At 45.8% G+C, this 24,853-nt stretch overlaps 2 protein-coding genes across 4 annotated transcripts; both read left to right on the top strand.

Moving 5' to 3' along the window:
- The first annotated feature begins 26 nt into the window (after positions 1-26).
- On the top strand, positions 27-14,303 carry HPSE (heparanase). Of its 3 annotated transcripts, XR_012651433.1 has the most exons (13): positions 27-200; positions 1,930-2,075; positions 3,465-3,590; positions 3,981-4,154; positions 4,618-4,789; positions 5,411-5,458; positions 7,497-7,590; positions 8,208-8,314; positions 9,268-9,382; positions 11,260-11,378; positions 11,523-11,669; positions 12,387-13,429; positions 13,514-14,303. XR_012651433.1 is itself a non-coding variant. In XM_075034728.1 (12 exons), the coding sequence occupies exons 1-12, from the start codon at positions 88-90 to the stop codon at positions 12,544-12,546; spliced, it is 1,521 nt and encodes a 506-aa protein (XP_074890829.1). In that variant the 5' UTR covers positions 27-87; the 3' UTR covers positions 12,547-14,303. The 3 variants fall into 3 exon arrangements, 2 of the variants coding, with proteins under 2 accessions (XP_074890829.1, XP_074890837.1); XM_075034728.1 differs by having other exon boundaries at positions 12,387-14,303; XM_075034736.1 differs by lacking the exon at positions 5,411-5,458 and having other exon boundaries at positions 12,387-14,303.
- Positions 14,304-16,751: 2,448 nt separating this feature from the next.
- On the top strand, positions 16,752-24,853 carry COQ2 (coenzyme Q2, polyprenyltransferase). The gene is made up of 7 exons (XM_075034719.1): positions 16,752-17,026; positions 17,315-17,481; positions 19,511-19,632; positions 19,864-19,949; positions 20,822-20,955; positions 21,406-21,594; positions 24,328-24,853. Exons 1-7 carry the CDS (start codon positions 16,816-16,818, stop codon positions 24,439-24,441), a joined length of 1,023 nt encoding a protein of 340 aa, XP_074890820.1. The 5' UTR covers positions 16,752-16,815; the 3' UTR covers positions 24,442-24,853.

The raw sequence follows: 24,853 nt of genomic DNA, 5'->3' as shown, positions 1-24,853 counted from the left end.
CCGAGGATGCCGCCGCTGCTGCCGCTGCTTCTGCTGCTGCTGCTTCTGCTGCTACTGCCGCCGCTAGCGGAGGGGCGGCGGGCGGCGATGCTGCGGATGGGCCTGCGGGGCAGCCCCCGCGGGGAGGTGAGCCCCGCTTTCCTCTCCCTCACCCTGGACGCCAGCCTGGCCCGGGACCCGCGCTACGTCGCCTTGCTCAGGTGAGCCGCCTTCCTCCCCGTTTAGGCAAAGGAAAAAGGGCCCGGGGGGGGGGGGGGGGCGGCAGAAGGGTCCCCCGGAGCGGCGGGGAGAGTTCCCCGGCAGGCAGACGGGTCCGCAGCCGCGGGGAGGGGAGTCCGGGCATCCCGGCGGGGAGTCGGCGAAGGCGCTGCTGCCCGGCGTGCTCCGGGGGGCAGGGCGGGGGAGCGAGCTAGGGGGAACGGAGAGACCCCATCCCTGGAGCTGGGGCCCGGGGAGGCTGCTGGATTCCCTCTGCTTCGGGATTCACCAATTTCATCCCCCCCCCGGGGTTAGCAAGGCGGTACCTGCCGTGGGTGCGAGCCGCGCCGTTTCGCTGGTGCTCGGGGAGTGAGTGGCAGGGCTGGGTGGATGGAGGGAGGGCGCAGCGCGGGTGGTGCTCCCTGGAAGCAGCACGGGGGATAAATCTGGGAGAGGAGCTGCTCTGCGAGCAGAAAAAAAGAAGGAAACTGCCGAGCAGAGGGGTTACTTGAGGCAGGGCTGGGGGCTGCTAGCCCTGCTGCTCCACGAGGTAAAAATCATCAGTCCTCGAGCAGCTTTGCAGACATTTGCTAGAGTGCTGTCAACATAAAGTCAACTAAACGCTGAGGAAGGGCTGTTACTATCAAAGCTGAATCGAGAGATCCTAAAAATGAAGCCTTTTTTCCACCTTGGGTAAACACTGAACAACTCTGGGCTGCCAAGCGATGGTGTTCCCTGCCTGTTCTTTCAGCTCTGAACTCTCTCTTGCCTTTTCTTCCCTGCTTTTTCTCTATTTTTTTTTGTACTCTGTTCCTTTTGATTCTACCTTTTTTGGAAGCTATCTTAGTTATTTCCTTTTCATCTGTCTGATCCCGTTCTTCAGCCCCATGGTATTTCTCCAGTCCTGATTTCCCTCCTCCCACCTCTTTCATCTTTTTCTCCTCACCAAGGTGAGGAGAAAGGTGACATTAGCTTCATTGGAAAGTGCTCAAGTCTCCAACTTCCAGCCCCCACCACACACCTTGGGGTTCAGTCTGGGGCCGGCCCCACCACCACAAGGAGTGGGAAGTACTTGGTGGCCTCTAATCTGCTGTGTGTCACCACTGAGCAGATAGTGCTTCTGCGCCCAGCATCCTCCGATGCCTCGCGGTTTCCCTCAGCAAAGGCCGGGTGTCGATGTTGCACATCCTGCACGTGGTGTGCGCAAGTTGCAGAGGCAGAGCTTATGTTATTTTATAAACCTGCTTTGCTAAAGCTAACGCTTGTCCCAGCGTGGACTCTTAATCTCAATTGGGTACAAAAGCAATTGCTTTGGCTGTCATTGATGGAAATTGGGACTGAAGGTGTAAAGTTCCTTCTCACAGGACTGGTATATTAGTTCTGTATGAACGAAACCAAAAAATCTAGGGGAGAAGGGTGCTTAGGACAAAAAAATACCTGTTTTGAAGTATTGCCTTACTTTGCGCCCAGGATTTGACTCCCTGTCCACGAGAGTGTTCCTTGAGGCACGTCTCCCCCTCGCTGCCTTGCTGTTGCTCTCCTGGCCCACTCGGCTGGCAGTGTCTCTGCTGCATGGTGCAGAGGGCTGGGGCGCACATCCAGTGAGGGGACAGGAGTGCCCCGAAGCTATTGGGTAGCCCCAGGTCACCTAATGCAACACATCCCTCCGAGCAATTGCCATAGTCTGCATGAGTGTAATGTTTCTTCTGTTTCTTGACATCCCTTCCTCAGCAATCCCAAACTGCGTGCCCTGGCGACGGCCCTGTCCCCAGGCTTCCTGAGGTTTGGCGGCACCCAGACGGATTTTCTCATCTTTGATCCCAACAAGGATTCAACTTCGGAAGAAAAAATTCTCTGGGAACTTCAGGCCCAGCAAGGTAAAATGGACATCAATGTGTTAGGCTCAAAACTATCCTGGGTTTAGGAGGTGGCTTTAATACAGGCTGGGGATGCCACGAGGGCATGGTGGCAGCACTGGGGGTCTTCCACAGGGTCAGCATCGCTCTCCTCCATGGAGAAGAGATCTGTAGACCTTCAGCACAGCGTGTGGAAGGAGCTGTGCCAGCCATGAGAGAGGGAGGAAAGGTGCGGTGAACCTCAAGTCCACCCCAGTACCTGCTTGGACTCTCCCTTTGCTGCCTTGTGCTCCTCACAGCAGCCTCAGAAGCTCCCCTGCTGCCTGGGAGGCAGTCAAGGTCAGCTCAAAAGTTGTGGTTTCATTATGAAAATTAAGTAAGAGATGAAAGAAATAATGTGATGAGAACAGAGTGTCTGTTTTCTTTATCTTGGCCAAAGCCAGAGCTAGGCTGGGGGCACAGCCTTGCCCTCCTGTTGCTTCGACGTGGTAAGTGCAAACCCACCAGACCACTGCTAACTGCTCGAGCTTGGTCCTGGTGCGTGAGGTTTCCCTCTACATTAAAGTCCCTTTCTTCCTTTAACTCAGCAAAAGCACACAAACCCTTCTAGAGGTGTTTCAGATGAAAAAAAATTCCCAGCTGTTCCTGTGGTACATAGCACAACGGTGCAATTGTACATCACAGTACAACTGGTGATACTCAGTTTTGAAGTCAAGTGGTACTTTTCCCCCTGTACCGCTTTGCTGAGCGGCCTCCTCGTCTCTGGGTAACTGTGACTCTGGCTCATGCCTTCATGTCTGGTTATGGCTTGTTCCTGGTTTGCATGCCAAGAAAAAACATGAACTTTCAAGAAAAAGTGTCTTATAACTCCTGCCAGCATTGCTGTTGGAGCCACGTGGGGCAGTCAGAGCTTTTCCCTGCATGAGATGGGCAGCGTGGGAAGCATTGCCCCGTATCTGCCCACAGCAAGGCAGGCCAGGAACCCTGCCGAACTGCTGCATGCCGGGGTGGCTTATCTGCTCCTCGGGTGTTGCAGCCTGCGCTTTGTCAGCTCACTGGAACGAGGGTTTCCGTATGGTGCTCCAGCTAAAATAGTTTATTGGGGTGTGACCACCATGATATCAGCCTCCAGAAGCACAGCTCAGTCTTCCCCCACCCCCCTCATCTCCATCACCTTAAATTGGGAAATATACATTATATATATAATATATATATTTAAGCATCACGCCAGCCCTCTTTTTCTATGTGGTTAATATTGCAAAAGTAGGGGTGCATTTCACAGAAGTGCATGACAGGCTCTCAGCCTGGCACCAAGCAGTTGTGCTTCCTCCTGAGGGATGCAGCCCTTTGTATGCTGGACCCTGACTGTGAAGACGAGGACTTAATTGCTATCAACCTTCTACCCTACAGAGGCTTGTGGCTCAAGGCCTGCATTTGCTGCTGTTGAGAAGCTGCTGCTGGCCCAGTGGCCCAGCCAGGAGAAGCTGATTCTTGCAGAACATAACTGGAAAAAGCACAAAAACACCACCATTACAAGTAAGAGTTTGATGGATTTTTCTGCTAGGGTTTATAACCAGGGGGGCTGCAGATCTCTGCCCTGTGGTGAAAGGGTGGTAGGCTGTTAGGAGCTGTAACCACTGAAAAAGAAACATTTCACCCACTTAGAAAAATATTCAAAGAAATCTTTTTCTACTGTCTACCACCTCATATTTAGTAGTATTCAGCTGCTGCAGGATTTGGGAGGATATCAACACCTTGCAGGATGGTGTGTAGTAAGGTCTGGACTCTTTTGTCTGGCTGGGAGAGCTTGGCACATCTGCAGCACCAGGCTAAATAAATACAGGCAGTAAAGATTGTCGCTTGGCCAGAGCACAACCAGCATGCTGTAACCTTGAGGTAAACATCCTCCCTTTCTGCTCCGTGCAGGAAATACACTGGATATTCTCTACAGCTTTGCAAAATGCTCAGGGTTTCATCTGATCTTTGGACTCAATGCCTTGCTGCGGAAAGATGGCTTGCAGTGGGACAGCTCGAATGCCCGGGCGCTGCTGGACTACTGCGCCTCGCAGAGGTACAACATCTCCTGGGAGCTCGGGAACGGTAAGTGCGAAGCCTGCTTGTGGGCCAGGGCAGTGGTCACCTGGAAAGGTACTTATGGGCTGGTAATTTTGCATGTTTTGGATGATGGCCCCTAAAGGCAAGGTGATGTTTTATTGGAAAACATTAAGGTCTTAATCTGCAAGGAGGGATTTCACAGAAGGTCCGACAAATGAGCTAATTGAGACGATATTGCCACTCCTACTGCGGCTCTGAGATGAGGTGAACAATGCCTCACAAGATGCAGGTCGTCACCTGTGGGGACTGGCCGGGACAGAGTGCTGGAGAGCAGCAGGCTGCATCACCCAGGCTTTCAGTTTCATGCTCGTCGCCTTCAAATATCTCACCCGTACTGTGCCAGATCATGTGAAGCCATAGGGCGCTGGTACTCCCCAAGAGGTATGAGCTGCCCTATTTTGTGCCCCAAAACCAGAGCAGGATGCTGATGCACGTGTGTCTTCCCCAGAGCCCAATAGCTTCAGGAAGAAATCTGGCATCTACATTGACGGCTTCCAGCTGGGGCAAGATTTTATTCACTTACGCCAGCTTCTGAGTAACTATACGCTCTACCGGAATGCGAAGCTCTATGGTCCCGATGTCGGGCAGCCCCGAAAGCACACGCAGAGACTCCTGAGAAGGTAGGGGTGTGGGGCCCTGGCAGCACCACCTGGGGTGCACAGGTGTGGATAGCGGTGGCTCGTCTGCAGCCAGATGGAGGGGGCATGAGGAGGCATCTGGGCAGAGTTTTAAGGATTTTCTGCTCCAAATCAATAGTAAGGATGTACAAATGGATGCATGCAGTCTATTTAAGAACTAATTTCCTGCGTTTTTCCTTAAATTAGAAACATGGGATTTTTTTTTTCCTTGACTGGGGATGACTGAAATCTTACCTGCATGCAGGACCTCAAGGCTTAAATACTCAGCCAGTTGAAACCAAGATGCTAGAAGTACTTCAGTGATCCATACACCTTTCAACTGAGCACTGTCTCTAGTGCTCTGTTAACAAGGGCTTTTCACACTAGAAATCTCCACATCTTACACAAACATTAATTCGTCCTCCCAGCAGCCTGCTGAGGCAGCCAGGCTGCCCAAAGCCCATTTAAAAGCCATCGCAAGTGTGGCCCCAAAGCAGTTCACCATCGCTACCGAAAGATGGGGGGAGAGGGGAGGGTTGTGCATGGCAGCTCACTCATGGGGACCACAACCCTTCACCGGTACCACTAATCCCCTGCTCTCCACCACATCCCCTCTGGTTGCAGCTTCCTGAAATCGGGAGGGAAGGTGATTGACTCTGTCACGTGGCACCAGTAAGTACTGCTCAGATACCATCGTCACTCTGCTTATCGGCTGTTTTCTTTACAAAATGTCAATTTTAACATCTCAACAGGAAGTAAGGGGTGAAACACCCCTTTCAGCAGTTCCTCGGGTGCCTCTCTGCAAAATCCTCTACTCAGAATAAGAGAGGAATTGAGGGAGCATGTTACAGAAATGCAGAAGGTCTCCAAAGAGGCTACTTGGTGCAGAGACCCAAAAGCAGTGGCAGGGGTTTGTAACGTAGGTATAGCAGTGGGGATTGCAATGTGTGCAAGACCGTCATTTTGCTTGCTAAATATGTGTGCTGAGAAAAACAGAAGTGGGATGGCATGGCAGCTTTATTTCTCAAAAGAGCACGAGGGGATAGGTCACGGCTCTCCCTCGCACGAGGAGAGTTTCTGCAGCAGTTGAGCCTTTTTGCATATGCTGTGTTTCAACATGTACCAAAAGCTAGTGAGATCTGAGCAGCCGTCCAGGTTGTCTCAAAGCCTCAAGTTGCCAAACATTGCAAATAAAATGCACTTTCCTATGGCAAGAAGAAGGTGTCATATAAAAGGGAAAGAAGGTACCTCAGACTTACTCAGCAGAGATGCCTCTGCTGAACTTCTGCAAGAGCAGAAGGTTTTTAACCTAAGGTATTAAATAACCCATTGGTGGCTGGGCTTTGAAATGGAGTCAGTACCCCTGACATTGGTGCTCTTCTTGGCATTAGAAAGCCTGAATCTGCTTGAGTGAAAGCTTCGCTCCCTAAAAGCAAATTCAGAGAGTCACAGATGACCCTGCTGGCAAATGCACCCAACTCCTTGTAAAAAATGCAGCAGAAGCCTTGTTAGCTGATGTGTTACATGCTGCCTTTTTTCTCTATTTATCTCTGTTTGATAAAAACTAAAAGCCCTGCAGGTCTGGCTGACCCTTACTCATCGAGAAGTGCTAGCAGCTTCTCCCGCTCCCTTATGTTTGCTCTCCAAGTCAATTCAGACTGTGCATGGGTAATTCACCCTCAGACCCCACTCGCAATGCAAACAGCACCAGCACAGTCCCATCTCTTTGCTCTTGTGCTGTGGGTTAGGGATGCAGTTTTAAAGTGCTCAGGAGGGCAGTGGGGTAGGTTGGCCCCAGGGCACCTGCCACGAAATCCACATATTTGAAAGTGATTTCCATGTGAAGGTGGTTTTCCTTCTGGAGTCAAATGCAGCACAGTGACATGCAGCAGTCAGGTAACAGCAGGAAAAGATGCACAAACTTATATTATATATATGTATACATATATGACTTATCTATGTATTTTGAGCTGCTGGCAAGGCATAAAACATGTCCTTTCTCCTTCCTGGGCTGTTCTTGCCCTGTGGCTGCCTTTGCTTTAAATGGGTGTGTGTTATTTTCTTTACTAATTTAGGATTATCAGGTTTTAGCTTCCTCTTGTGGCTGGAAGACTTCAGCTACTTCTGTTAGGACTGAGTGATAGCGTGATGAAATGGAAAAAACACAGGGGTCCCAACTTCGTGTTCTTTGTTCAGACAAACCAGACTTAAAAGCTCTTCTGCTCATGGTGGAGGGCAACCTTTATCCCACAGGGATGCCTCCATCCAATTAACCTCCAGATAGCCGAAATACTGCAACAGCGGGACAGAAGCTAGGATCTGATATTTTTAATATATAGCTTGATACAGTAAAGCAAGTAATCACATAGGAGTGTCAGACTCCTGAGCAAGAGAAAACTTGCAGAAGCTGGCTCTTATTCAGTGAATTTTCCTCGTTCTAAATGAGTAGATGCAAAAACCCCCTACTACTTCTGTTGATCAAAATTTCTGTGATATCCTGCCTCCATTGAGGTAATTATACCTGATAGTCCCTTAAATACAAACAACATACCTACACATTTGGAAAACAAAAAAAAAGAAAAAGAACGGGACAGAAAAATAGTGCTGTGGATAAATGTATCAAGCAACTGGGTACTTTTGTTGGTATTTTGTACCAGTGGTGGTATTTTGGCTTAATTTTGGCTGTGGCATTTTTTTTTTCCATTTCCAGTTACTATGTGAATGGACGAAGTGCAACAAGGGAGGATTTCTTGAGCCCTGAAGTGCTGGATACCTTTGCCACAGCTGTACACGAAGTCCTGGAGGTGCCTTGTTCTATTAAATCATTCCTGTGTTCAGTTTCCAGGGGTTTAGCAGAGAATCTGGAATAAAGTACAATTTCTCACTAGCAATAAACAGGGATTCTCAAAGCTTGGGTGCTGCTATCATTGTAAATTAGAAAAGAAAATTAACTATACTAATAATAAATGAGTTCCAATAGTTTGCCATGCAACAAGCATGGTGCCAGATACATCACAAACCTACAACATTCTCATTTATCGATGTAGTCATTACCCAGGGATGTAAATTATGGTCATACCCTCCACCCCAATTTCTTTGTATTTTGAGATCCAGAGAACAGCATAACTTAGAGTATGCCACTACTCAGCATGAGAATACTTACAGGACCTGGCTTTTAGTGGTGTTTGCCTTGTTCTACATGCATAGATGTGATTTTTTGGAGGGGGGGGATATAAATCTGCTTCTAGTCCTTTTGATCAAAATTTCTGTGACATCCCGGCTCAGTTGGTGTTATCCCTTAAATGCAAACATCACGCATAGGCATTTGGCTAAAGCACAAAACTTTGATTGCCCATTATTTCAGTAGTCAAAAAACTTAACTGTTGTCTCTTTCTCTTCTTCCCTATGCCACACCGGCCAGATTGTTGGTGGGACCGTGCCCAACAAGAAGGTCTGGCTAGGAGAGACGAGCTCTGCCTATGGAGGGGGAGCTCCCAGGCTGTCCAACACTTATGTTGCTGGCTTTATGTGAGTACCTTGTCACAGGTGTGGGAAAATTACACATTTTACCAGCTGAAGGGAGTTGCATACATGCCCCATGGGAGAGGCAGCTCCCTCAGGCTTCCTGGGGAGCGCAGGCAATGGGTGGGTTGAGGACCACAACCGTCCCACCGCTCCCTGTGTGCTTCCCCCATGACTGAGGTTCAGTGTAGGCCCAGGTAACAGCAGATTCCTGTGGGAAATGGGTGATGAGAAGCATGAGAAGGTTGTATTTCTGCCCTCGAATCTGCAACGCTAACTCCGTCCTTTTGTGTGGATGGAAAGTCATTTATGAGATGGGTGTCTTTTTCCAATGTCATCCTTCGGCCACCATGAAATAACTAACCAAAGGGAAATTTAGTCATGAAAATAATTTTCCCCAAGGACTCCAGTTGTAGCATTTTGTCAAAATAAAAGAATTCAGGCTTTTCTTAGCACTGTTATCAGTTTGTAGATTTAGCGAGATAAAATTTGCACGGGAATGTGTGGTTCATGTTTTGAAAATTAACGAAAAACATGGTTGCAATGTATTTTTTTCACTCCTATAAGGCACAATGATGCTTTTCATCAGGGCCTGGTGGGTCAGCAACTCAAAGCCTGGTAATAGCAGGCACCCTTGTCACTAGTATGATGATTTCTCTCAGCCTTCAGGCTCTTGGCCAGTTCAGGAGCATCTGCTGCTGCTCCTGGTTTCCACCACCTGCAAACAGGGGAATGGAGCAACTGCTCCCACCAGCTTGGACCTCCAGAGGTGGTCTGAAATTATTTTTTAAGGTAGTCAGTGCAACACTCAAATTGAAATTAGTTGTGTGATTTTAAGGAAGTCAGCTTCATGCCCTAATTCTTGCTTTCCTACTTCCTTAGCTGGTTGGAGAGGGGCAACAGTGTGCAGTTGAGGTTGGCGATTTCACCTGCATGTTGTTTGCCTCATTTTTTGGCAGGTGGTTGGACAAACTCGGGCTTTCAGCCAGGCAGGGGATTGACGTAGTGATGAGACAGGTTTTCTTCGGGGCAGGGACCTATCACTTGGTGGATGCCAACTTTGAGCCTTTGCCGGTATGTATGCAACCCCACTAACACCGTCTGAATGCTGCATGTATTTCTGCACAGGCAACACTGGATGTGGAGATACAAGTCAGCCATTTTAACAGCGCCTTTTTTTTTTGTAGGATGGTCACAATTATCCTTGTACCTAAAGTTAGCTCATGTTTCATTATGGGTTCATGTATTATATATGCAAGGATACAAGGTATTTACTGCAACTGCAGGGATGCAGCTAGTCTTCATCACAGCAGAGATTGATTTCTGGGACGTGATGCTCTGATTTGTATGTAGACACTTCTGGAGTTCACAAGACTTTTCTGGATGGACTGTTTTGGTTTGAGTACTCCTCAGCTGAATGATGAGTAGGTTTTAAACAGAAGTGATACACGGTATTATAATAAATACTATCCCAAGTGAAAACCAAACCAACGTGAAATCAAGACTCAAGCCTTTCTTAGGTTATGAGCATATTTAGCCTTCAGTAGTGACTGAAGGATGATTAGCTGAAAACACGCATTTAGTATAGTTGGATTTATTAGGAAATAACATTCTCCTGTGATGAAACATCATTATTTGAACTATACATTGTTCTTGCATGTACAGCGTGTTTCTTTGTGCTAGTAGCACTTACCTTGGGATGAGAGGATAGCTTCTTTCTTTTTAGCTTTACTCTCATTTTTCTGCTTCCAAGTTGTGATTTTCACAAGCTCATAGAGACCATCTGAGAGGAAACCCGGCATACAGGGTTTTTCTGTCCTGCCTTTTCAGCTGGTCCCTATGCCAGGGACTGCATTGTCAGGCTTGTTGCTTTGGGCTTTTTATTTCCTCATTTAAAATAGATATAATTTGGACTGAAAGGATGTGCTTTGTTCCTCACCTACAGGCAGTACAGATGCTAATCAAGATAATAATGCTTTAGAGGGAGGGAAATTGAAACCCAGGTCCATCAGTTTTAGTTAGCATGGAAATGAAGAAGCACAGCAGTGCCAGAAGACTGCACCTCCTTGCAGAGGGGCTGAGCATGCAGGCTGATAGGAAAAGTCACTTCCCCAGGCTCATGATGAGTCAGGAGAGAAACGCGATTTCCTAGAATCCTTCTAGGAAAACCTCAAAGACAGACAGACAGATGAGCTGGGAGAAGCTTTCTGAAACCTGTGAGCTGGAGCACGTCCTTCCCTGGGGCTGTGCTCAAAGAAGTGATGCTGTAAAATGCAGCCTGCCTGCAGCCTCCTCGCCCCAAAACACATCTGCACAGACCACGCGCTTTATTTGGTATGGGCATGGACTTCACAGAGGAAAAGTAGCTGTCAAGATGTAAGAAAAAGCAGACCTGGAAAAAATGAGTCTGCACTGGGCATCACCTTGCTCTCAGGCATTGTTGTGGGGTGTAAGAGGGTTTACTCATTATTGGCATTCAGAAATTAATCTTGAGACCTGTTCAAAAGCACAATGCTAGTGAAAGGCATAAAAGTTGTCACAGGCTTCTTCCCAGCATTGCACCTGTGGATTGGGCACAGGCTTTCCTGCAGGAAGGGTAACTGATCCCCTACACGTTCAGCCCTCAGGTGCTCTGTACCCTGCAGAAGGGCTTTCCAAAATGCAAACAGTCTCTCCCCCACAGAAAGAGCTCTGAGATTTGCATATGAGGGGGAAAATTACTCTAAGGTACCTTGCAAACACAGCTGCTCTGCAGCCTGGAGGCAGGGTTTTCTCTTTAGCGATGCTGTTTGTGGGAATTTAAATAGATAGGGTGAAAAACTTGGTAAAGCAAAAAATTATGGGGGGGGGGGGGAACCCTGAAATTACTGGCAAAATGAACGTTATGTTAAACACCATGTGGAGTACCTGGCATGTACACAAGTGCTTACGCATGTTTTTGTGCCTCCCAGGACTACTGGCTCTCGCTGCTCTATAAGAAGCTGGTGGGTACCAAGGTGCTGCAGGTCAGCCTGGCAGGAGCTGATGAGAGGAAGCTCCGTGTCTACCTCCACTGCACAAACACCCTCCAGTAAGGCTCCAGAAAGGGCGAAATATCCGAGAAACTGAGCCCATGGCCACCCCCAGGCCAACAAAAGCAATCTGGGACACACGTTGTTGCTGTGAAACCTGTTTCTCTCCTGATCCCAACCATCATCTTCTCTTGCCTTGGCAGCCCAAAGTACAGAGAAGGGGACGTGACGCTGTTTGCCTTAAACCTCTACAACATTACCCAACATTTGCAGCTACCAAATTACTTATTGAGTAAGCATGTGGATCAGTACCTCTTACTGCCTCATGGGAAAGAGAATATACTTTCCAGGTAAGCATGCAATTCCTACTGTCTCTGTAGAAAGGATGTGAGTAGGGTTAGATAGCCTCTACAACCTCAACTTGTTCAATTTGCAAGGCAAGGAGGAAGAGGTTACCATTCAGTCATCTGGGGTTTTTTTTCAGAAAGGTCTGATTTCTGTTAAATCAGGTCTCCTAAAATCTAAAGCTGAAAGCTTGCTAAGGTACAAGGACGCTTATCTGATGTTAATTGGGAAGCTTTTTCCTAGCAGGCTTCAGGGCTCTGGACCAGCTACTAAAGTTCTTTTTCTTTTGCACAAGCACAGCTATATTGCTTTCCCAAGTGCTGGCTCCTGATCTACAGCAACGTGTTCAGGCTTTGTACGGTTTCTTTCATTGTTACTGCTAATGCATCAGCATGGGAAGGATCTGGTCTGTGGGCATAGAAGATATCTTAATATTTGCAGGAGGAAAACCAATCAAAATTGGTACTTTTCAAAGCCTCTTCTGCTGTTAACCTCACTAGAAGAGTAAGAAATGTACTTTTCAGCTCGCTTGTGCCGGTACTCTAAAGGAGTCCTTGCAGAGGGAGTGCAGCAGATGCTCTCTGTGTGTGCACACACAAACCCTGAAGGGAAGTTTAGTTTGGCTTTGGGCTGAGTTTATGTTTACACTCAGGTCCAGAGCTGTTTGTGCTTGATGGCAAACAGAGCACAGCTGCTCAAACAGTCTCTCTGTCCCTCTCCAGGTCTATTGAGCTGAATGGCCACGTGCTACGGATGCTGGATAACAAAATGCTGCCAGAGCTTACCGAAAAACCCCTTGGTCCTGGCAGTGTACTCGGCCTTCCAGCCTTTTCTTACAGCTTTTATGTTATCAGAAATGCCAAAGCTATTGCTTGCATTTAAATGGTTAATACACATGCACAGGATAAATGTAAAGCACTTGGCTAGTAGGAAATGTAATGCTAGAAATTCACGTTTCTACCACAAGTTTTAATTCTGGCAAGGGATGCAAATGTGGCGGTACTGGTACAACCTGTGGGCTGGGGAAGACATGAGATCCTGCTGGGTAATTTGTACATGACAGATGCTCGTTAAGCTCCTGGGAGAATTATCCAGGTAGGGCAAACCCAGGCAGGGGCTGGTTTTGCTCTCGGTCCAGCCTGGGTTGCTCCGCTTGAGCACAAGGCAGCTCTGTGTGTGGCATAGAGAAAGGCATCAGCTTCTCAAGCTGCACTTGTGGTTCTGCCAGCTGGGAGCTGCAAACTCCTCTCTCCCTCTCATTTCTGCCAGCATAGCTCTTAAAGCTGTTCCTTCAAAAGCTTGCCTTCAGAGAGGATGAGCAGGGCGTTTTATTTTAGCTGTACAGCTGTGATTTTACTGCATCGTGCGGGGAAGCCCGAGGAGGGGTTGTGGTTGCTGAGGGCATTTCGGGGTGGAAAGCGGGGACCCACAAAGCAAACTGAGGTCGGGGTGCCTGCAGGGGAAAACACCTTGCTGAGAACCCAGGTCCTCCATGGGATTTGGGGCAGCGCCGCACATTTTTCCCAAGCTAGGAGAGTTCAGTCGCAAGATGGAGCTGCAGCCACGTGCTTTCCAAAGGCAAGTTTTTGCCGCAGGAAATGCAGGCTGTTCCTGCAGGGTGGTCTGCCTCCGCCCTCACACGTTTCAAACCCAGGAGGGAAGGAGAGGAGGCCACCAGCACCGTGGTCAGTGGGCTGCAAGGTCAACCTTCACCACCCTGCAGGTGGTTCAGCTGGAAAGGACTCCCCTGAACCTATAGCTGCAGGTGGTTCAGCTGGAAAGGACTCCCCTGAACCTATAGCTGCAGGTGGTTCAGCTGGAAAGGACTCCCCTGAACCTATAGCTGCAGGTGGAGCTCTGCTTTACACTCCCTAACTCGCTCAGGTCCCTTCCGTCCTCCAGGAAACGGGAGAGTAAAAGAGACTGAGCAAACCACCCACCCACCCCTCGACCACCAGAAGGACATCAGGGGCCTTAGAGCACCCTGGGGACAAACCTGCCAGGCCAGGCTGACATCCCTCCCGCTGGGGAAACAGCCATTTTGGCCAGAAATCTGTGTTGGTGGTGGCTTTTCTCCCCGGCCACGTCGTCCCCGTGCGGGCCCTGCCGCATGCAGATCGGTCTGCTGCTGGCACGCAGGCTGCCAGTCTGCAGCGTGGCAAAATGCCTCAGAGAATACCTGTGGTCTCCCACACATGTTTATTTGCATCGCCTTACGATATTTTGAGCACAGTAGGGGAATACGTCACCACCACACCACTCTATTTCCCTTTTTAAGCTTTAAAAGGATGCTACCAGCTACATGGGGTTTCAACACAGGACGGGGGGGGGGGGGCTTTTTTAATGAGAAGACTTTAAAAAACAGATGTACTTTTGAAGCTGTGATGGAAAACTGCACAATAAAAAGGTTATATTTAAGTTCGGTGTGTCAAGGAAGTGTTTGCATCCACAGCGCAGAGCATAAAATGGAGTGGAAAGTCTTACATACAGTCAACATAACATTAATAATATGTAAGTTACAACTAAGACATGAAAGTTATTGTTTGCCTGGTAGCTTCTTTTTAGAACTTTTCTAACAGTTTTGTTTATTCCAATGCTTGTGACTTTTGTATTTGAAGATTTTAATTAAAGTGATTTATACCAGCTTTTGGCAATCTTCCTTTTTTTTTTAAGACTCCTACATTTCTTTTGGTCATATATCATCTGTGCTTTTTATGATTTTCAACAAGAGTAGCCAAGTAAATAAAAATTAAAGAAATCATAGCCAGGTTGGTGTGTTTCAACTGTAGTTGATGACCAGTTCAGAAGCCCTCCACCCCACTGACTCAGACACAATAAGTGAGCTGATGATTGGCATGCAGGAACTACTAGGAGGGGTACAGGGATGTCTGGACGTGCAAATGACAGTTGTAAGAGTGCAAATGACAGTTGCTCTGGCTTCACCTCCCAGCCACGTCTCCTTCTCTGAGCACACGGCCTGGTTCTTCATATGGTGGGGAGGTGAGAGGTGTGATTTACAGCTCACATACCTGCTTTCAACTTAAAAAACTCTACACACATGCAGATGACTTCTCTTTACAAAGTGTATATTAAGCTGATAGCTGCTGTTAGGTCTGTACAAGGAAAGCAGGAGGGAGAGCGGCGTAAGAAACAAGATACTAGATCCCAGTACGCCAAGACAGGTACAGTCAGAACCAGAGATGAACATTGCCATTGCAGGACCCATCTGCACCAGCAACTCCTGCCCCATAGGCACCTTATCTCTAGGACTTTGTCCTCTGTGAATGTTGTAAACCTTGGCATCTCCACCTTAAATATCAATATATATGCACATACACACACACTTATCTGAGACCAGGAACAACGATTCTCTCTCGCACAAGTTCCAGTTTACTTTTGCATTTTTGATTCTGGAGCTTGGATTACTCACCTTGGATTTACTGTAAATCAGTTCCTGGAAGGTGGAGTAAGTTGTGTCATGAGACCTTTGTACAGGGGATCATTTAATGTATGCAAAAATACAGAAACTGATAATCTCCTTAGAATCAGGGCAATTTGACCATCAACTTAGATTTGAGTCAAACAAGACAGTGGGGCCTTAACAGCTTTTGGTGATTTTTCAAAGTCTGAAATGTGCTATGCCCTAGATTTTTTTTCAGAGAGGGTCCAGGCCACCTTATAATGAATATAAATCTAGTGACAGTAAGTTTGCTTTTCTGCTTTACTTTCATGAGCTCCTTAAAAATTGTCTGCAGGAAGTCCAGAGTTTGCTCACCACATCACACATAAAAAAAAACCCACCCAAAACCAAATGCCCACAGTGTCTGCACAGGAGCACCCACTCAGTGAAAATCAGAGTATTGGAGTTCCTACAGACACAGCACGCAGAAAGGCCATGGGTGCGTATTGCCGGGACTTGTTTGCTGCCCTCCAAGATGCACTGGTCCAACACACCTTAGGCACTGGTCCATAACTGAATAAAGCCCATGATGACCGACCTTGTCAGCATGAAACAGAGCCAAGGTCACATTAGTTACACTCCATCAGAGTTGAGCAACTGTTTCTTTTATGATCCTGTGCAAATCCTTTTACTGCTGTCGAGTACTGCTCATTAAAACAGCGAATGGGAAGATGCGAAAGTCACTTCTCTATCACATTGATTTTTTACTTCCCCCTGGTAGTTAACATTTAGGGAAATTAAAGTTCAAAATGGTTTCCCTTGGTTTTTGTCAGTGTGTCAGTCGTTCAAGCTGAAGGAAGTGTGGAATGAAACAGAAGTTATACACTACAGGGACACTGAATTCTCCAAGGAATCTTTCAGCAGCACATCTGCGGACATTTTATCACTGAAACCGTGCCATGCAAGACAAAGTTTTTATGGCTCTGTGCAAAGCTCCCCTCCCTCCCCAGTTTATGCAATAATTCACATAAGATGGTGGGAGAACTGAGTGAATAAGGACAGAGATCCAAAAGCCATACATGAAATCATAAATTTTTATTAACTAAAGTCTGGAAAGGTTTGGGAGATGAGGCACATGCTGATGCATGAACATGTATGTCTTGATATGTTTGATGACATACAGTCACCTATGGGATTTCAGCAAATAGCACAGAAGATTTTGAAGAAATTTAGTAGTAAAACCAGAACACATGATTTTAGCGAGGTGCTGAGGTAAAGTAACTAAAGATTACAAAATTTATTCAATTTGTGCATCCTGTTGCTTCGCCACTGGTCCCCCTCGGGTGTTCTGTCAGGACTCACTGCTCGAAGCCGACGGCAGGCGAAGCTCCAGCCTCCCTCACACCCCGTGCCTTGGCTACGCTCCTCAATATCCGTGCCAGGACCACGGCAGGCCGATTCTTCCTGATACCTGCCGGGCCCCGCAGCCTAGGGGGTCACGGCTGCTTCAGCGCCGCCGGGCGGGGGGGGGACTCCGCCCGGCCTGAGCAGCGGTTTCGATTCCCGGGAGTGAGGCCCCAGGCAGCAGACTCCAAGCCTGGCGGAGCGGCGGCGGCGATGCCGATGCCCGTCCCCGGCCCCGACCCCGTCCCACCTCAGACCCGTTCCCGCTCCCTCGCACAGGTAAGACGAGGGCGCTTGCGCATGCGTGGCGCCGCGTGACACCACCGCGCCGGAAGCGCGGCGGCAAGATGGCGGCGCTCCTGGCGCTGCTCAGTCGGGGCGCCCCCGGCCTCCGTGTGGCCCGCCTGCCCTTCGCCGCCTCTGCCCCGCCGCTGCGCCGCCCCTCCGCGCCGCCGGGACCCCCGCGGCCGCTCAGCTTTTCGGCGGCCGAGCTGGTGCGCGCCGCGCCGGGCCCCCTGCGGCCCTACCTGCGCCTCATGCGGCTGCACCAGCCCGCCGGTGAGCGGGGCGGGGGGTGGCGCCCCAGCCATGGCGACGCGGTAACTATGGCGACGCGGCAGCCATGGCGAAGCGTGAGGGAGCGGCGGTGTGGCGGGGTAGGGGGGGGGGGTCCTGTGCCGGCGGCCTCAGCACCGCGCCCCGGCCACCCGCTCCCTTGCTTCGGGCAGAGGGTCTTGCCGAAGAGCGACGCCGTTCCCCGGCAGCGAGCCGCCGCCCCGTCCCGCGGCCCCCCGCTCCTCGTTTCCTCCCTCGCCCCGCTCACTCGCGGATTTTGTCTTCCCTCAGGGACGTGGCTGCTGTACCTGCCGTGCACCTGGAGCGTTGGCTTGGCTGCCGAGCCGGGCTGCCTGCCGGACTGGCACATGCTGTCCCTGTTCGGCATCGGAGCCGTGCTCATGCGCGGAGCCGGCTGCACGATCAACGACATGTGGGATCGCGGCTATGACAAAAAGGTAGAGCGCGCCCCGTGGGCTTGCAGAGACCTAGGGAAGCGAATTGCTGGTTAATTAACCAAGTGCACGTCCAGTCGTCTCCAACATCGCCAGTGATCCCTTGCTGAGGGCAGGCATAGGGCGCCAGGTTCAGAAATTCCTCCGTGTTTCTATCCGAGAAGTATGCAATTAATTTGTCTATGTTTCCTCCTACAATAGTAGAAAGCATTTTATTTTGTGTAACATTTCTCTGTCTAGGACTGTAGTAAGTCTTCTAGAGTACTTAGCTCTGCGTAAGATGAAATATACCTTGTCGTCAGCTGTAGGTAGTACTTGATCAAGATTATTTTTGAACTTTGTTTTGCGTGACAGAACAAAAAAAACCCCACTTTTTTGCGACACTTGCTAGTTATGATCTACCCAAGAATGACTTTTTTTTTTTTTTTTTTAAATTTTCAGGAGCAGGGTTTCCTTGAGTATTGTTAATTTCTTCATGAGAAGGGCTGTTAAGACTATCATGCTCAACCCTGAACCAATCCTCTTCTATTATGTTGTATTCTTCATCTCCCTTTTGCTCAGAAGAGGGAAATAAGCAAAAGGCAGTGCTTAGTGTCAGATGTTGAAATGTGCAAATGTATAGGCTTGGAGGGGAGTATCCTAGTGATGCGTCACTGTTTGCTTGTCCTGTTTTCTGTTCCTACACTGTTCCTCCGTTTTTGAGGTTTGGATTTCGGCGCTGGCAAGAGGCAGGATAACAAGCCAACCCGATATGTTAAGTTCTTCTTACAGTACTGTTATATTTGTGCTGTTGGGAAGGCAATGAATCAGTACAGGTTTTGTGGCAGCTTTGGGTGGTTTAGGGTTTGGAGGTTATTAACAACTACATATGCTAAAAATATTTGACAGGGTAAGGTGTGTGATTAGAAAGGTGGAATTTTCAGTACAGTGAATTCATTTATGCATTAATGTCATGTGGTTAGATCTAAAGTTTTACAAATTCCCGTCGCAGCTCACTGTTACGTATCTTAAAAGGGTATCTTCAAAACAAGTGTGATACAGGCCAGGTCAATAGCAGGATGTTGTGTTGTGTTGGTGATGGTGGTTTGGGGTTTTAGATTTTTTGTTACTGATTATTTGGTAAATGTTTGCTTTTCTTGTCTTTAAATGAAACATCCCATGTTTAGTTACGATGTGCAGTGGAATTGGTCACAGATATCTTAAGCACATGTTTAAAGTGCAAAAACAGTATTTGACATTCAACGTAACCTGATACGGGGGAAGAACAAACTAAAAGAGCTTATTTAAATTCACATTATTAAAGCATTTGCGGAACACTTTATACATACATAGTTTTCTGTAAAAAGTTGGCTTTCAAACCTCTTTGAATAGACTTTATACTATTTTCATCAACATGCAAAACTTTTGTCTTTTTTTTTTCTTTTGGCAATCATCACCTTTGGCAAGTTACCCGCCATACATTTCAATTTAACTTTTTTCTGATATTTGTTTCTTCCTTCAGTTCGCCTTGTATGGTTTCTTGTTCCAGACAGAGTTTCTAAACTCCATTGTATCCCAACTAGGCTTAAATTAATTGTCCTTTCACGGTTACTAAAAATGGTTAGGTGTGCTAGAGAAGCCCTGCATCTTTACAGTATTTTACATGGTAATCACTTAAGCACAGAAGTGCTGCTTGAAATTGGGTTAGCTAGCTCACAACTTTTTAAGTCTGATCCCCATCCCCCAAGGTAATAAAATTCATATACAAGATGTCTACAGTGTTTCTAATCAGCCTCTTTGCACACAAGTGGCACTTTATTTCTGCTCTAGTTTTTAAAGCCTGCATGCTTCTATTATAAACACTGCTGCTTAGAAATACAGCTTTTGTCTGTGATTATATGCTAGGTTTTTATCATTGAAGGAACTCCGTCTCATACATTCTGTGACCTGTTTATTTTTCTGCTTATATGCCAATGGTGTGGCTTTTAGTTTTAAGATATATTGGAATGTGTTATGTTGGATTTTATATTAACATTATTCTGTTCATTTTTAGGTTGCAAGGACAGCAAGTAGGCCTCTGGCAGCTGGAGATATCTCTACTTTTCAGGCCTTCATTTTTCTTGGGGGACAGCTCAGCTTGGCACTTTGTGTGCTTCTGTCTCTGAATTACTATAGGTGACGTATAAGTTATCTTTTGGTTTTTAAACTTTGATTCCAGGTCCAGAGTTAAGCACAGAGATTTTCAGCAGAAAAGGTGTTGGGGCCAGAGGGAGGAGGTTATTAGTTGTGGAATTATATGTGAAAGTAAAAGAATTAGTTCAGTACTATGTACAGCTCCTGTAACGCTGCGCTGTATCTTATGATCTTTAGACTGGCAAACAATAAACCTCTTGGTACTTTTTCCAGTATTGTTCTGGGAACAGCCTCTTTGCCTCTTGTGATAACCTACCCCCTGATGAAGAGAATAACATATTGGCCACAGTTAGTTTTGGGTGAGCTGGAAATACTTTTTACTGTTTTTTTCTTCTGATTGAGTTTTTGGGGTGTTTTACAAATTAGTAATTGAACTTAAGCAATCTGATTTTTTTTATAACTTTAAAGTAAAAATACCATATAGACAAAGTTCTGTTGTGCCAGAAGCTCCTTAAACAATTTATAACACATATAAGAGTTAATGTCTGGGGTTTTTTTGTTAAAAACAGTTCCTTATTTTGACAGAGTGAGGGGAGGGAGGAAAGGAGGGAGAAGATAAATATTTGTCATTTGAGAATTGGCTTTAGTTTTGGGGTTATCTCTAAACCTTTCTTAAACATGCATTTGTCCTGCATTTCAGTCTTTAGCCTCTAATATAACTCCTGTGCAGACACTGATGGGGCTTATATTTCAGGTGTCTTTGTATCTTGGCCTTCACATTCCAGCTGCCTTCAGCCTTTTCAACCCAAATTGTCATTTTCAGCCTTGAAGTACCATAGCTGGCTGCTGTGCACTCTTGCAGTCAGTTATACCAACGTCTTTTTTTATACTAACATCTAAGCGTCTTAACTTTAGACCCATTGTTTGAGTACACTGGAATAGTTCTGTGCAAATGTTTCCCTATGCTAGTGAAGTAAAATTTAAATTGGGGAAAAATGCGTGGCTATACGTATTTATCCTTGTATGTCCAGGGTATTTAATGTCAATTTACTTGTATTTATTACCTGCCTGAAAATAAGTGGTAGAAAAATAGAGATGCCAGTGTTGTACAAAGAGCTGCTGTTATGATACAGCCTGGAACAAATAATATTTAATTCTATACATGTAATTTAGATTGCTCCTGGAAATCTTGTAACTTCTTTTCTTTTTTTTACTCTCTTGATGTTTTTAGGACTTACATTTAATTGGGGAGCCCTTCTTGGCTGGTCTGCCATCAGAGGGTCATGTGAGTGGTCTGTGTGTTTGCCCTTGTACTTAGCTGGAGTAATGTGGACGCTGGTATACGATACTATTTATGCACATCAGGTAGAGTAACAGTGGGAAGTTTTAGTTATCTGTGTATGTTTGTGTGTTTAATTTACAACTTTGTTGTCAAACAGCAGTACTAACCTGTTGCAGTTCTTCATGCTCAGCTGAGCTAAAACAGCACCAAAGAAACCTCAGCCCTTGCACTTTTTATTGCTGTTTGCAAATGTTTTATGTATCAGGTAGAAAGCTGGAAGTATAATGCACTTTGTGTGCCTACGCATTGGCATTGTGTAAATAACTTTGATGTTGGTATTAGCTCTTGGCTGCTAAAGCAAGTCTAAGGACCAACCTTCTAATTTAAATTTTAATGTAGGGACCTAAAAATGCTCCTAAATTGGGTTCCCAGTAAGAAGCGTTGGAAACTTAAGCAAGGCCTCCCTTCTTATTTTCCTTATGAAGTGGCAGTTGGATTGTGGATTTTTTTGCTAATTCATCCCTTCATTCTAGGATAAGAGGGACGACATCATTATCGGTGTGAAGTCAACAGCATTACAGTTTAAGGAGGACACGAAGCAGTGGCTCGGTGGCTTCAGCCTTGCAATGCTCCTGAGTTTGTGCATAGCAGGAATGAATTGTAACCAGACATTCCCGTATTACTCTGCTGTGGCTGCTGTAGGGGCTCACCTAGCACACCAGGTTTGATGGATTTATTTATACTTTTTCCATGTGGAAGTTCTTGATAAGAAATCAGAGTGCTTTTCAACTCCCATCAATTCACCAACTACCTAAAAAAAACAATACCTGTAAAGAGAACTGAAGTCTTCTGACAGTAAGCTTGCTTCTCTTAAGTACCTTTTGCAGACCTTTCATTTGAACAGACCTCCAGCCATCCACAGATTGTACAGCATTGTTTTTCAATCTGTTCCTAAACAAAAGAACTGCTTCGTGTAAAGCTGTGATCTCAAGGGAATCTTGCTTCCAGTAGCAGCTGCAGCTAGATCCACCTCAATGTCCTGCAAGATTGTGCAGTTTTTACTGTTCTGATGCAGCTCTTGCTCAGCACATACAATCTGAGACTACAATTGATGTACATTATTATCATTCACTTCCTTTAAAAAATTGTATGGTCTACAGTATCAAGGACACATGCAGGCTTTTTTTTTTTTTTTAATAACATGCTGTACAGTAGCTATGTGAAAATGACTGTTTTGTCTTCTGTCTCTTAGAGATGGTTAATTTTACATCTAAATAATTATTCTGTATTGTGGTCTCGAGCTTCAGTCTGGGATCTGACAGTATAACAAAATTTTCTGTGGCTTGTACACTTCATCTACAGCAGATGTTAATATTATAATTTTATGGCAATTGACAGTTCTAATTCACAGTTCTTTTTACAGCAGAGAACAATCCAGTTCAGTCTTGTAGTTGTATTAGTTTAGAAATTTTAATGAATAACAGAAAGAAAGGAAATAGCTTTGTCAGTGAAAGAAGCAGATAGGATCTTGTAACCCTGTTCTTTCTGAATCCTAACAACTGTGTTGCCCAGTCTTGTAGTGACCAGTCTATGTGAAAATTAATTGCTGGTCTTGATAGGTGAGTGATAGCAAAGAGGTTTGTGCATTGCAAGTAGTAAAACCATGGACAGTTGGAGAAGTTAAGTCTGTGGTTAATGTGAAACTTTTTAAAGTACATTAGACTCATGTTACACTTTAATGGGAGGAGTGCATGCAGGTGATGGATATTAAACATACCTCTGAGCAAGAGAATTCTTGTGATGATGTCATCTGGTACTTGTCAGCCACTGCTCTTCATAGTAATTGTGCTTGGAAATCTATGAGGGAAGAATACTACATTCCACTATATAATGGTTTACAGTTTGAATTGTCAGAGAGGCCTTACGTTGTAGTTTTGGCACAAATGGAAATGACTTTGCTGCAGGGAGGGTTCTCATAAGTGAGAATGCAGCCCTACTGAATCTAAGTCATGAAGAGTGCAGAACAATTCTGTAGGCTGCTAAAGTCACAAGAGCAGCATTGTTCCGTGTACCACAGAGTAGCTTCTTTTTGAATGATTATTTTAATATTAGTTCTGCTTAAACATTCTCATGCTTATCTTCTTGCTCAAGATTTCTGAACATGTGCTTAACTACCTGAGTTTAGAACGCTGAGTAAGACATATGAGGAGTAGGTTTTCCTTAATTCATTGAATTTGTGCCTGAGACAGAGGAATTTGGGTCATGAAGATGTCAAACTTCTACCCCATTCAAGAAGTTCACTCATAGAAAAATAACATCTTTTATTTGCTTTGCATTTCTGAAGGTGTATCTCATGCTTTGGCTGCTGTTAGGTTTTATTTGTCAGTTCAGTGTTTTCAGCTCCCTGTGCTTGAGGGCCTGACAGGTTTTCAAGGGTGTGGATAACATTGTGTCTTAGAAGCTTGTGGACAGCATTTCAGATTATTTGATCAGAAACCAGCCCTGTCACCTCTGTACAACTGCAAATGGCAGAGGAACAAGTCTCTCAGGGAAAGTTTCAATTCTTTTAGTTGAATATGTTCTGACTCCTTCAGAGGCTGAATTGCAAGGTTTGAGGTTTTGGGGTGTACTTTTTTATTAATCCTTTCACTTGTCTTGCTTAACATTTTTTCTTGTCATCCTTCTCAAGACTTTTGCACCAAGTTTTGTTTCCAGGAATATTGTTCAGTAACTTTGCTCTTGCTGCACTGTGTGGTTTTTTTCACCTTTAGTTGTGACTCACAGCAGATAGCTGCCAGGCTGGGCAAGCCTTGCGTCTAGCTGTTGTTGCAGGTGTCCTGGTTCTTTTTTTTGCAAGAGAGTTGAACAAACATGGCTGAGAGCAACTGGACTAAACCAGTACTGTGTGACTAGGCAGGGCCGGGCATCTTCCTGTGAATTCCAGTTAGCCTGGTTCACTGCTGGCTCTCCAGTGCCTTGTCTCTATTGAAACACGGAGCAACACCTTGCAGCAGAGATTTAAAAGTGCAGGCAGGTTTGGGGGATTTTATTTTTATTTAAAGTTCCCACAGAAGAATTAGGTGGCTACCTACTGAGGAAAATCTCAAAAAGACTTATTTACATGCCCAGATAACTTTGCATTTTTAAATGTCAAACCAGTCCCACCAGTATCTGGGCTGTTTATACTGTCCTTCATTGAGAGGGTCCAGGAATCATGTTCATATATGACCCTTGACTTTTCTGCTATATGTTGAATAAATCTGTCAGGTAACTAGAGATGCCAGTTATGCAAAAAATCCTTTGTAAGCACAGAGTATTCCTGTTTATTGTGGCGGTGAGGGTAGACTTTGGAATTTGAGATTCTGTTTTTGAAGTTCTGTGTCTGTTTGTGATGTGTCAAATATTTATGAGTCTGTAGAATAATAATCCTAGAATGTTATACTGTGCTTTTGCAGATTTACACTTTGGACATAGACAAACCTGAAGACTGTTGGAAGAAATTTGCTTCAAATCGTACTGTAGGAGTTCTGCTCTTCATAGGGATTGTGTTTGGAAATCTGTGGAAATGAAAAGACTTAAAAAATGTAGAAGAGCCTTTAGAAAACAGGTAGTTGAAATTAATATAAATACTGATATTTTAGTCCAGCTAAAGTGTAAGTACTACATAACTATAGCTGTTTTATACTGTTTATTTATAAAAGCTGGTGAAAACATTCTTGTTTCTGAAAATATGCAAATGAGATTATCCTACAATGTAAGTTTTGATTATCCTTAAATGACTTCAACCTTCGTAGAAGCTTCAACAAGTGAAGCTGCTCTGCTGGTCCTGTGTAGTACAAGAAAACTTCTATCAAGCTCTCAAGACTGTAAGCCCAAGATTTTATATGACACCGATGTCTCTTAGTGAGAGCATGTGGGAAAATGCAAAGTGATTTTAGAATGTAAATAAAATCTGGCTGTACATGTTTGGTGTTCTGATTT

This window comes from Buteo buteo, chromosome 1, assembly GCF_964188355.1.
Source record: "Buteo buteo chromosome 1, bButBut1.hap1.1, whole genome shotgun sequence".
Lineage (NCBI taxonomy): Eukaryota > Metazoa > Chordata > Aves > Accipitriformes > Accipitridae > Buteo > Buteo buteo.
The sequence above is the reverse complement of the archived record's forward strand: the minus strand, read 5'-3'. Positions and strand labels throughout refer to the sequence as shown.

Coding starts and splice junctions, on each gene's coding strand:
- HPSE (XM_075034728.1), top strand. CDS start 88: ATGCTGCGGATGGGCCTGCGGGGCAGCCCCCGCGGGGAGGTGAGCCCC. Junction 7,591..8,207: donor CTGTACACGAAGTCCTGGAG/GTGCCTTGTTCT, acceptor CACACCGGCCAG/ATTGTTGGTGGGACCGTGCC. Junction 8,315..9,267: donor ACTTATGTTGCTGGCTTTAT/GTGAGTACCTTG, acceptor ATTTTTTGGCAG/GTGGTTGGACAAACTCGGGC.
- COQ2 (XM_075034719.1), top strand. CDS start 16,816: ATGGCGGCGCTCCTGGCGCTGCTCAGTCGGGGCGCCCCCGGCCTCCGT. Junction 17,482..19,510: donor ATCGCGGCTATGACAAAAAG/GTAGAGCGCGCC, acceptor GTTCATTTTTAG/GTTGCAAGGACAGCAAGTAG. Junction 19,950..20,821: donor TTGGCCACAGTTAGTTTTGG/GTGAGCTGGAAA, acceptor TGATGTTTTTAG/GACTTACATTTAATTGGGGA.